Genomic DNA, 12,939 nt, shown 5'->3' with positions numbered 1-12,939 from the left:
TTTAAGTCTAAAATCACCACTAAATGCAGATTTTGAAGTGGTCTCAATATTTGGGTTTTATTAAACTTTCAGTCAGTATGCAACACTGCTTAGTGTGCTCACATTTTTTAACCATACCTTTCAAAGAGAGAACACCACTTTTTGGAGGTTGCTACACATGCCATACAATTAAAATATCTCCAGATTATGAATAGGTGAATTATTAGTTTTGATGTTATTTTTCTCTGCTGTAATCTCCCAGTTCACACTGAAAAGTGAACTGAAAATAACAGTTTGGTAATATTTCCCAGCTCCAGTTCACCTGCTTCCAATGGAACAAAGAAAGAACCAAACTCAGCACCCACATGTCACATGGACTTGGAGAATGAACGACAGATTTATAAGAATGTTCTAGAAGGCGGAGACATCCCCTTTCAAGGGTTGAGCAGCCTAAACAAGAGACCCTCCAGTTCCTCTTCCACTAGAGGTAAGTTCATGAATCACTCATTTTCCAGATTGCCTTTGCACTTTGTCAGGAAAAGAATGTGTTTCTTAAATCTGTTGTCATGGCTGCAGCTTTTGCATGTGGTAGGGAATAACTTTCCACCAGCAGAATGTACACAGTTTGTGAAAATAATGTTTAGCAATTTACAGGTGATGCCTTTTTAGTGGTCTAACTTAATATATCTGTGACTAGCTATTGAGAGCTATTCTGTCTTCATTAGGTAACTGATATTAAATTAGTTTACTAAAAAGGTATCACCTATAAATTATTTGTACGTATACTTATTTTAACATATACAAGTGGACTAACATGACAACCATAATTCGACTTAACAGTTGGTAGAGAATGGGAGGTCAGGATAGTCTGAGGCCTCCTCTGTCCCTGTGCCAAAGTAACATTAACTGAAGCACATTGTACAGAAGTTTCAACCTAGAAAATTTTAAACTACCTTCTAGATAGGAGACAGCTTCAAGGAGCATCTTGAGATGTGTAAGATGATTTTTTTTAATTAGATAAATTCAGACTTTTGGTCCAGTTGCTGATATTGTCAAAATTGGACTATTACAATCTTATATTCCTGGGTATCTTGAATCAAAAACTAAGTTCTAGATGGGATTTGTCCTGAATATATGCTGGACAATTTTCAGTTTACTATTTTGTCCAGGAATAGGAGAATTATTAATAGTTCCCATTTAATTTTCCTTCTGTTAAAGGTTATAAAAAAACATATCACGCTCCTAAATTTTGGCGGGAAATCTCAGTTTGTTTTTTTCATTTCCATATTTACCCTTTAAGGAGAAATCTAAAAACCTGGCTTTTTCAGAAATTTGTCATTAGTTAAATTATTTAAGGATTTATGATTTTTTAATTGAATCCGGTATTATAATTCCTGGGAGTTTGTCTCGGTCTCTCGTCTGATCTGTGAACTGCTTAGAACTTTTTGGTTACAGCAGTATATAAATATTATTGTTATGTTAATGAATTCTCTTAGAGCAAACAATTATACAACAGTCCAACCCCAATCCTTTGTGTATGGAAAAAAAAGTTGCAGAATTTTAAATGTAACTTTTTTTGACTGCTTATGGTCCCACGACATGAAAATTGCCCATTCTCAGCAGTTTGGATCTGCGACTTTAGTCATGTTTTCCCAAAATATCATTTCTTTTACAGTTGAGCAAAATGAAAAAGAAGGATTATTTTACAGCTAAGCCTAAAAGCCTTGATTTTTCTGAGCAAGGATATAATCAAAATAGACCCGATTCCTTTATATTTAATGGGGGTTGGATAAATGAGAGGTGACTTTAGCAGTGATTTTTGCTGTTGTATAAGTCATTCTCCGAGGACAAGCAGGCCATGTTTCAGTAATAATGCCTGCATCAGGAGTCCATAATTCTGGGATAATACAGTAGGCAGTGTGGAACAGTTAGTGTAAAAACCACAGTTAAGATGGGAAAAAAGCAGTGTCTCTCTAACGAAAATGCCAAGCTGTGCTCACATGAAAAAAACACCACACTAATTTGGTCATCCCTACTGTATGTGTTTGTCCTGACAATCTGTGAGGTACCTGTTCTCTCCTGTTGTGCCCATGCAAAGTCAGATTTTCAAAAGCACATATGCAGTCGACCTTGGTTTAAGTGCTTCTCTTTAAATTTCTTAGGCCAAGTGAGGAATAATTTTATAAGTTGGTGCTTGCTTTAAGAGGTAAAGTACATGCCCACTTTGGAGTATTTTAGTTACTTAAGGTCAGATGTGGCCACATACACATGTCAGTGAGCTCTTATAAAATACCGACTAGTGCAAAAGTACACATTTTGAAATGATGGCATGAACAGGTTTGGAGCTTGAGCAGCACATGGGGAGAGCATACAAATATGCACATAGATTATAAAATACTACAATTTACATACACACTTATTCACTCAAAGTGAGTCCAAATAAAGAAAATAGATTATACAAGAAGTTTAAAAAAATCCCACTACTGTGCGAGGCCAGAGAGTAAATACCACAGTACAAATAAATATTAAATATGTAATGGTGGCTCTCAGTTTACCCAACCAAGGCAGAATGCCCTTGCTTGCTTACTCAGGGGTCCTTTTACAAAAGTGCACTAGCGTTTTTAGTGTGCACTAATGAATAGCACGCACTAAATGCTAGAGACACCCGTAGGGATATATAGGCGTCCCTAGCATTTAGCACATGCTAAAAACGCTAGCATGCTTTTCTAAAAGGACCCCTCAGTGCAATTTTATAAATAAGCCCAGAACAGGCGATCATTTAAAGCTCCTTACTACATTCTCAAGCTCATCATTAAAGTGACCATGTCTGTGAATGTAAAAAAATAACAATAGTGTTGTTACTCAAACTGTACTCAGCCACACAAATGCTCTCTATTCCGCCTCCAAAATGATGGCTAAATGCTCAATACTAATATTACAAACAAAAAAATAAATCCACAGTCTCCCATCGGTATTGATAAAGTAAAACTAAACTTACCTGCTCTAAAGCTGTCCTTTGTTGGTAGAAGTGTTAGCTCATTTATGGGTCCTTCTACTAAAGCGCGCTGAAAAATGGCCTGCGGTAGTGTAGGTGCAGGTTTTGAGCTCGTGCAGAATAATTTTTCAGCGCACCTGTAAAAAAGGCCTTCTAAAAATTTTTGCCGAAAATGGACGTGCGGCAAAATCAAAATTGCAGTGTGTCCATTTTGGGTCTGAGATCTTACCGCCAGCCATTGACCTAGCAGTAAAGTCTCACGTAGTAACCGGGCGGTAATGCCCTATGCATGCCAAATGCCACTTGGCGCACGTCCGATACACGTGGCAGAAAATAAAGATTATTTTTCGGACGCATGTATCGGACGCCTGCCAAAAATGAAATTACCGCAACAGCCATGCAGTAACTCCATTTTGGTGCACGTTGGGTGCACATAGACGCTTAAGCGGCTTAGTAAAAGGGCCCCTCAAAAAAAACTGGAGTACCATCAGGCTTATTTTCGAAAGAGAAGGGCGCCCATTTTCGACACAAATCGGGAGATGGGCGTCCTTCTCCCAGGGTCGCCCAAATCGGCATAATCGAAAGCCGATTTTGGGCGTCCTCAATTGCTTTCCGTCGCAGGGACGACCAAAGTTCACGGGAAGCATAGTGAAGGCGGGACTGGGGCGTGCCTAACACATGGGCATCCTCGACTGATAATGGAAAAAAGAAGGGCGTCTCCGACGAGCACTTGGATGACTTTACTTGATCCATTTTTTCTTGCAACCAAGCCTCAAAAAGGTGCCCGAACTGACCAGATGACCACTGGAGGGAATCGGGGATGACCTCCCCTTACTCCCCCAGTGGTCACTAACCCCCTCCCACCCCCCCAAAATAAATTTTAAAAATATATTTTCCAGCCTCTATGCCAGCCTGAAATGTCATACCCAGCTCCGTGACAGCAGTATGCAGGTCCCTGGAGCAGTTTTAGTGGGTGCAGTGGACTTCAGGCAGGCGGACCCAGGCCCATCCCCCCCTACCTGCTCCACTTGTGCTGGTAAATGTGAGCCCTTCAAAACCCACCAGAAACCCACTATACCCACATGTAGGTGCCCCCCTTCACCCCTTAGGGCTATGGTAGTGGTGTACAGTTGTGGGTAGTGGGTTTTGAGGGGCTCAGCACACAAGGTAAGGGAGCTATGCACCTGGGAGCAATTTGTGAAGTCCACTGCAGTGCCCCCTAGGGTGCCCAGTTGGTGTTCTGGCATATCAGGGGGACCAGTGCACTACGAATGTTGGCTCCTCCCTTGACCAAATGGCTTGGATTTGGTCGTTTCTGAGATGAGCGTCCTCGGTTTCCATTATGGCCGAAAATCGGGGATGACCATCTCTAAGGACAACCATCTCTAAGGTCGACCTTAATTTTGCGATTTAGGCGTCCCTGACCGTATTATCGAAACGAAAGATGGACGCCCATCTTGTTTCGATAATACGGGTTTCCTCTCCTCTTCGCCAGGACGTCCTGCGAGGACGTCCTCAGGAAATCTTGGGCGCCCCTTTCGATTATGCCCCTCCACGTCTCCTAAATTATACAGTACAGGCTAGAAAAATTGATCAAGCAAGCTTATTGCCATCAAACTGTCGAAAGTTCAATTTTATTTCATGTTTTTTTTAGTTCACCAAATTTTTATTAAAATTTTTACCGAAGAACAAACAACAGAGAATATACAATGACCATCTAAAAGGTGGCAAGAACTATTACATTAGTCCATGGAGCATTCTATCAGCATATGAAACTGAGAAAATGGATTATAATCAACATTATTATGTACAGAAATTCAGTTGGAAATAGCGCATGTGCACTCATTAAAACAATGTCAATATGGTACAATATACAAACCTGAAAAGTCAATATGAACTAGATTAGATAGATATAGGAGCAGTTTTAGCCCTATGGGAAAATTCAGCAGCCTTACATTCATATTTATGTATCATAAGGCGCTTTTTTTTTCTGAAAGAGGGCTTGTACTGATTTTTCTCTCTAAATTTCTGTGCAATGCATGTTTGCTCTGCTCTGTGACTGCAGTTAAAGCTAACAGGTTGTTTTCTCTTCTGTCTTGCATGCTTATCAGTGGATCAGAAAGGTGGGAATGCTTACATCATTTTACCTTCCTCCGTTAATACCAAAGTGTTTAATGTTAGTAATACATTTGGTAGCATGTCTAAACATAAGAAGCCTTTGTCAGTTGCAAAAGCCTGTGTCCCTGAAGTCCTGCCCTCCAAATTCAAGCCCAACCTAGCTCCAGCAGGTTCTTCCCTGCAGGACAAGAAGGGCACAGTGTTATCTCAGCAAAAAGCACAAAGTTGTGAAAATCTTCAGAATTGTGTTGCATTACGCAGAAGAAGAAATGGTTCTTTGCTAGAGACAGGGGTGGTGATTGAAAATATGTTAATGAAATCTAAGACAGGATATGCTCTGAAGTCTAGTAGCAGCATGAGCCTTCAAGAGTGTGGTGTGAGCTCTAGATTAGCTGCGACTTTCAGCCCTAGGAAAAATGGAATTGAGTTTGCCCTGCTGTATAAGGACATGCACGATGTTAATTGGCAAGAAATTCAGGGCCCCACTGCTGCTGGTAGTGTTCGAGACATTGCTTCCATGTTTGAGAAGAAGCAGAGGGCCAACAACTCTGAAGAGGTCATCCATGAAATTGTGAAGGATGTCCCAAAGCACATAGTGTCATCAAACGTGAACATCTTCGAGCATTTGATCCAGCGGTCCAGATCACTGCCATCTCTGAATGTTTGCAGTGAACCGAGCCAGCCTGCAAGACATGCACTGCAACAGCAAGGTCTTGACTTAGCCTTTTCTATAGAATCTCTAGTAGACATGGAAACAAACATTGTTGAGAAAACGACACAAGATGCTGCTCTGTGCCTTGTTTCTCCCACTAGTAGCATCTTAGAGGATGTGGCATGGGAGATGAGTGATAATACACCTACAGATCTGCCCTCCACCTGCACCGATGAGATGGATTGCATTTCTAGCATGTCCAATGACAGCAGCGGCAGCAATTCTGCTCCTTTCTACAAGCCCAGAACCTGCAACAAATCCTGCCAAGCTTCCTACACCACATTAACGGCCACCAGCCAGCCAGACCAGCAAGTGAACAAGGTTCGAAACTCTAAAATGGATTTACAGGCAAACACATCTCTTTTCAGAAATATGTACCTCATGAGTCCTATCCCTTTTCAGTTAAAGAAATCCTCCTTGCACCATCCAAGGGAAAAATCCCAGGCACATCCAGCAGGAAACCAGGAGCAGGATGCCAAGATCCAGAGAGACATATTGAAGCCAAAGGGCAACATGTTACCCCCAGAGCTCTCTGGCCAAGTTGTGTTCCAGTGACAAGCCCCACTTGCCCAACATACATCTGAATCATCTTGCAGTCCTGGACCTCCAGGAGATTAAGTGCTCAAGTTCCTTTCCATTCTTTATCTCACAGTGTTGACACAATAAGCCACTGTGACAATGAGTTTGGAGTGTTCCTTGGAGGTGGATTTTAATGTGATCTTCTCCCCATATTATTCCATCTATGTGGCATCAACACCTACCTCTCTGTCTCCCCAGTGCCTTTCTGATGCTAGGCTCTGGACTATTCCAGGGGTTTCAAACTCTAGTCCTCAAGAGCCACAAACCAGTCAGGTTTTCAATATTTCCCTTATGTGTATAAAGAGATTTGCGTTTCCACTGCCTCTGTTGTGTGCAGATCTGTATCATATATATTCATCAGGGATATCCTTCAGTTTGAGACCCCTGTTCTATCCTGTCTGATCTGCAGGTCTTCTTAGTCCTCGAAGGCCATTAATGGGTAGGTTTTCAGGATATCCCTAATGAATATGCATTATACACTAATATATGGGTTTCTCATTTTCAATTTAGTTGCATAAACTCATTATTACTCAGCAACTACATAATGTACAAAAACTTTATTCTATTTTACAACCTTAAATTACAAAAACTATTTTTAAAAAATATTGTTCATATCACGTACTCTTGCTAACCTCACATTCACACCCTAAGATATCCCTACTTATGCAAATCACTCTTAAAAAACATCAATCCCCTGTATCCAGTCCACCATAATAGTTGAAGACTCGGTACTTATCTTGGCAACAACCGCCAATGATCACACAGTCCACTGTGGAAACACCTTGAATCATGAATGTTGCTGTAGTTAAATCACTTTATAGAATCCACTCCAAGTCCTCAGTTAACAAATTTCTCCACCGGAACTTTTTCATATATTCTTTCAGTACTGTACTGTAAGTCCTCCACTATTCATCAAAACTCTTTTAAGACAGCCCAGTGCAGAGGAATAATCCTTTAAATATGTTTTCCAATTCCACTGCTAGTAATCCCATTCTGCCATGACCCTACATGAATTGTGTTTCACTATAGCAGCATCTTCAGGGGTCCATGTTTGGCATAACGGGGGGCAGGGCACTCCCTCTGGCTCTCATGCTATGGCGCCAAACCAGTACGCCAACGCATGTGACTGTGTGATCGTTGGTGGTTGTCACCAAGATAAGTACTGAGTCTTCAGCTATTATGGTGGACTGGATGCAGGGGATCAATGGTTTTTAAGAGTGATTTGCTTGAATGGGGATATCTTATGGTGTGAATGTGAGGTTAGCAAGAGTATGTGATATGAACATAAGTACATAAGTAATGCCACACTGGAAAAAGACCAAAGGTCCATTGAGCCCAGCATCCTGTCCACGACAGTGGCCAATCCAGGCCAAGGGCACCTGGCGAGCTTCGCAAACATACAAATATTCTATACATGTTATTCCTGGAATTGTGGATTTTTCCCAAGTCCATTTAGTAGTGGTTTATGGACTTGTCCTTTAGGAAACTGTCTAACCCCTTTTTAAATTCTGCTAAGCTAAGCACCTTCACCATGTTCTCCAGCAATGAATTCCAGAGTTTAATTATGCGTTGGGTGAAGAAAACGTTTCTCCGATTTGTTTTAAATTTACTACACTGTAGTTTCATCGCATGCCCCCTAGTCCTAGTATTTTTGGAAAGCGTGAACAGACGCAGTTTTTGTAATTTAAGGTTGTAAAATGGAATAAAGCTTTTGTACATTATGTAGTTGCTGAGTAATAATGATAATGAATATGCATGAGAGATATTTGCTGCCTGCTAACGCCATCATATTCAAATCTCTCTCATGCATATTCATTAGGGATATCCTGAAAACCTACCCATTAATGGCCTTCGAGGACTGAGAGGGTCAGACAGGATAGATCAGGGGTCTCAAACTGAAGGATATCCCTGATGAATAGATGTGATTTATTTATTTATTTATATGTGATACAGATTTGCACACAATGGAGGCAGTGGAAACGCATTGGCAGCTCAGAGGGCTGGGAGCGAAGACCAAGGGTCTAAACCCCCTGCCGCTGTTGAGCACTGACCTCACTTTCGTTAACAACTGCTGAACAATTTGAATAATTGCTTGCATCTCTCTTAATCATCACTTAGTATTCTCTCTGAGGAATTTTCAAGGTCTTAACATATGACCCAGAATGTGAGATTTTATTTCCTGCCTTAATTTACATACAGTACTCTATGTACCCTATATGGCAACTAGTTTAATACTGTTGTGCAAGATGGTATACCAAGGCAATAAATCAAATCAAATCTAAATAATTTGAAGCTTCAGACCAGTTTCTTACATATTGGCATTGTGTATATGTTCCTGGCAATACGTTACTTTTAAAGAATTTGCACACTGCATTACAAAGCAGTTCAATGTCGAGGCCAGCAGCTTCCAGGGTTTCAATCACTATAAAAGGCCACTTAATAAATGCAGGCCATTGAACAATCTATCTGCCAAAGGGCATTAAGCTTTTACTAAATATTACATTTAGGGCCCTGTTTACTAAGCTGCATTGTAGGCGCACTAACATTTTTAGCACACCCTTATGCTAGAGACACCTGTTTATTCCTATGGATGTCTCAAGCATTAATGTGTGCTAATTTTTAGCATGTGCTAAAAACGCTAGAGCACCTTAGTAAACAAGACCCTACATCTGGTTTTACCATAGCTGGTAACGCATAAGTGGAATGTCTCTAGGGCATTGGCCCCCACCCAACTCCTGGAACAGAGGAAAATATGAGGTCATTTAACACCACGGAAGCGGTGGGGCAGGAGTGAACGGGGTTCACTTCACTGCAGAAATCCAGAGACCTCTTCTGTGGGGTAGGAGCACTTAGCAGAGTGGGATCCGGGAGGAATGGGGAACTTCAACTGGGGATTTATGATGGGTGGAGATGTTTGTTCTGCTCTGGAGTAGGGGAGAAGAATTTCTGATAGGTTGACATTCTGGGAGGGTTCTTCCTTGGGAAGATGATGATTCAGGCAAAGAAAGGATTATTCTGCTCTGGGGGGCATGCTTGGGGCATATGATTGGGGAAGTGGGTTGATGCTTCATGGAGGGGGCTCTGCAAGGGGGTTACTTTGGGCTAGTACTGGCCCTTAAAGGACAGTTTGAGATGAAACTTTGGTTGGAGTGTTAGCCTTGCAATGCTCACTTTTAACAAAAAAAAAAAAGGTTAAATGCATCGCTTAAGGTCAGTTACATTTGTGCTATTATGACCATATTAATATTAATTCTTTCATTAATGTGAGCCATGTTAAAATGTAAATTAACTGATTATCCTATCTACCAGCTTCTTTAAATTTTAAAGTAAAAACTGTCATTTAAAAACACATTGATGAAAAAATACTCAAATGTTTAGCGTACATTAACGCTGAATTAATATGCACTAAAGATGTTCAGCAGGAATTAAGGCATTATTGCCATTTAGTAAATAGGTCCCTTAGGGCCCCTTTTACCAAGTTGTGTTTTACAAGTGCGCCGAGGCCCCTTTTTACCGCAGCTGGTGAAAGGGAAGTCTCGCCTTCCTGCAGGAAATGGCCATGTGGAAAGTAAAGCACTTGCTGCGTGGCCATTTCGGTGGGAGGAGCTATTTTTATAGTGCCAGAGTGTACTTGGCAGTAATCAGACAGTGCAGCACACTGCCCAGTTACCGCCGGATTAACACGAGAGACCTTAACGCCACCTCAATGGGTGGCAGTAAAGGCTTCCCCCCAAAATGGCCCCGTGGCAAGTGCTTTACTTGACGTACGGCCATTTCCTGTAGGAAGGCGAGACACACGCGCCAGCCCCCTTTTGCTGCAGCTTGGTAAAGGGCCCTGAGGTGTGTATTTATATATATATATATATATAGTTTTTGTTTATTTATTTTGCAAGTTTACAAAGCAAATTTAGTATGTAGTTTTATTCTGTGCTATGCTATTAGCTAACTAATGCAAAGCAGCTCATTTCATTGCAGTTTCTCATTATTCATTGTGAATAAAAGTTTGCTAGTGTAAAACTACACGTGAAATTTTATTATTTGTGAAGGTGAAAATTTTTGCAAAGTCCACTTTGCATGCTGAATTGGCAATTGGTGTATACTATCCCATGTAACAATAATTTGCTGCTTTGGTGGGTGTAACAAACTTTGCAAGATTTTCAGCATTTCAGCACATTGGCTCTAATGTGTGCTATTATTGTCCTGCATGTTGCTCAGTACTAACCTATAACAGACTGTCAAAACACAATGTTTCCCAAAGCTGTAGGTTTGTGTGTCAATAATTCTGTAGGTTGGCATTGATAAAACTATGTGGTTGTGCATTATTGAAGTTGTCTTCCCACTGATGAAACTGTACCTGTGCTTGTGATTGAAGAGGCAAGGCTTCCAGTCCTGTGGTTGGGGAGATGAGGTTAAAAGTCTCTAGTTCAGGCGAGGTTGTAGTCTTGTGGTTAGGGAGGCAAGTCTGTTAACCTGTAGTTGATCAGAGCACGTCTGTGGGCTTCTGATCGAAGAGAAAGAGAGATGGAAATTTAAAATGTTTAGTCTTACATTATGTGTCTGCAGATAAGCTCTATTCTACAAAAATCCCTGCATTCAGCATTCATACCATATGCAGGGATCTCTCTAGATTTTCTGTGGCAATGGCGAAGGGCATGATCAGGTAAGGATTTGAAGATTGAGTTTGCTGTGTGTTTCTTTTCCTCTTAACAACTTCTGCTTCCATGTTTGTTATTGTAGTTCTAGACTGAAGGGAAGTTAATTGATTGATCTGAATCTGTCATAAATAAAGCACCTAAGATTATCAGTGATGAGTTTTCTTTTGTGGCACAGCATTTTCCCGATCACAGAGCTGCTTTCTCTTTACTAACGTACTGTGCTATTTTGTGACAGATTCTGAGTCACTTGGGCGATTCACACCCCATGAGTTCACAGAAGCCCCTGAAGAACTTCTTCGCAGGTATCTCAATGACAAAGAGGTGAGTATGTCCTATTGGAATCAGTGTCAGGGCCAACTTGCCATTTTTTTTTGTTACATTTGTACCCTGCGCTTTCCCACTCATGGCAGGCTCAATGCGGCTTACATGGGCAATGGAAGGTTAAGTGACTTGCCCAGAGTCACAAGGAGCTACCTGTGCCTGAAGTGGGAATCGAACTCAGTTCCTCAGTTCCCCAGGACCAAAGTCCACCACCCTAACCACTAGGCCACTCCTCCACTCCACACCATTTCCCTCTTCCCCTCTTTATGAAAGTAACCAATTAAAGCATCTGTACCCAGGCATCCTTCCCCATTCTCTTGTCTCTCTGAATTCTCTGGCCTATTAATGTGAAAAACCTAGAAATTCTGATAGCTCTCCAAATAGGTTGTGATCTCTCACCATTTGGTGGCATCTCATTATGAGGCCCAGCCACACTTTCTTGCCATGAGTAGCAGCCTATCTCAACTCAATTTTGCAGACCACTTATCACTTAGGTCTTATATATCCCTTCTGCTATCTTCTCCTTCGTCTCCAGACCTCCCTTAACTCACAGTACCATCTCCACCCACATCACATACCCAGTCCTGCTTTTCCCGCACCCTATTCCTGTCCACCTTTCCTCACATCCCTCTAGGGCCGGCTTAACCATTAGGCAAGACTGGACAGTCTGTTAGGGAAGCAGCTTCTGAGGTGTGGTAAAAAGCAACAATCAGAGTAAAACAATAGATTCTGTAAATCCACACAAACCCAAAAGAACCATCATCACATTTGATTACCTGCAGGCAGAATGGGCAGTTTTCAAATAGCCTATTTGCTTGGTTAAATGACTTTTGAAAATTGCCTCATCAGAAAGTTTAATAAGTATGGGGGGGGGGGGGCAGTGTTGTGCTCCTAACTTTGAGAGTTATGCTCCTAAATTGTCCTTGTTGAAAGTTTACTAGGGATGCATGCCTAAATTTATACTCAAAATTTCACTAGAATTTAGAAACATAAAAAGTGGGTAGCAACAAGAGTGGATTTAGGGTGGGGGAAAAAGTTGCACTGATTTTCAGCACTAGGCTCATAAATTAGGCTCATAGGTCTCAGCAAAAGATTGGCAAGCCTAAATGTATAAGCATAAATTTTCAGCTCCTAAATTAAGATGAATTTTCAGCTGAATATTTAGGCTCCTAAATTTGTGCCTCATTTTTAGCCTAACATAGGGGCATACATTTAAGAGCTCAGGTTTTTTGAATATTGGGCCCATAATGTCCAGTTATGCATTTTGACAGGATTATTGAGGGAGGGATGGTACTGCGATGATCATGATTATTGAGTTTGATTATCAGAATCTCAGGAGGAGGGAGGTAGGCGCCTGAAAGTTAATTGAAAGGGGTATATGAGATTGAAGGTGTGCCCTTGGCCCATCCTTGCATCCCTAACAATATCACCTCCTGTACCCACTCCTCATAACTAACCCAAAAAAACGAACATGCCTTACCTTTATAAAGACTGTTAATGTATTTTTTAAAAAGTGTCGCTTATGGACGTCACTGAAGTGTGAGAAAAAGTTACACAATGTGTGGAGAGAATTTAAAGAG

General features: G+C 41.2%; 1 protein-coding gene across 9 annotated transcripts in view; it reads left to right on the top strand.

Moving 5' to 3' along the window:
* SORBS1 (sorbin and SH3 domain containing 1) overlaps window positions 1–12,939 on the top strand; it is a 426,813-nt gene that overhangs the window by 340,094 nt on the left and 73,780 nt on the right. For all 9 annotated transcript variants that reach the window (XM_030203463.1, XM_030203457.1, XM_030203461.1 and 6 more), the window contains 2 exons: window positions 291–466; window positions 11,274–11,359. In XM_030203463.1, coding sequence (XP_030059323.1) covers window positions 291–466; window positions 11,274–11,359 — 262 coding nt within the window. The remainder of the gene's footprint in view (window positions 1–290; window positions 467–11,273; window positions 11,360–12,939) is intronic.

This window comes from Microcaecilia unicolor, chromosome 5, assembly GCF_901765095.1.
Source record: "Microcaecilia unicolor chromosome 5, aMicUni1.1, whole genome shotgun sequence".
Lineage (NCBI taxonomy): Eukaryota > Metazoa > Chordata > Amphibia > Gymnophiona > Siphonopidae > Microcaecilia > Microcaecilia unicolor.
The sequence above is the reverse complement of the archived record's forward strand: the minus strand, read 5'-3'. Positions and strand labels throughout refer to the sequence as shown.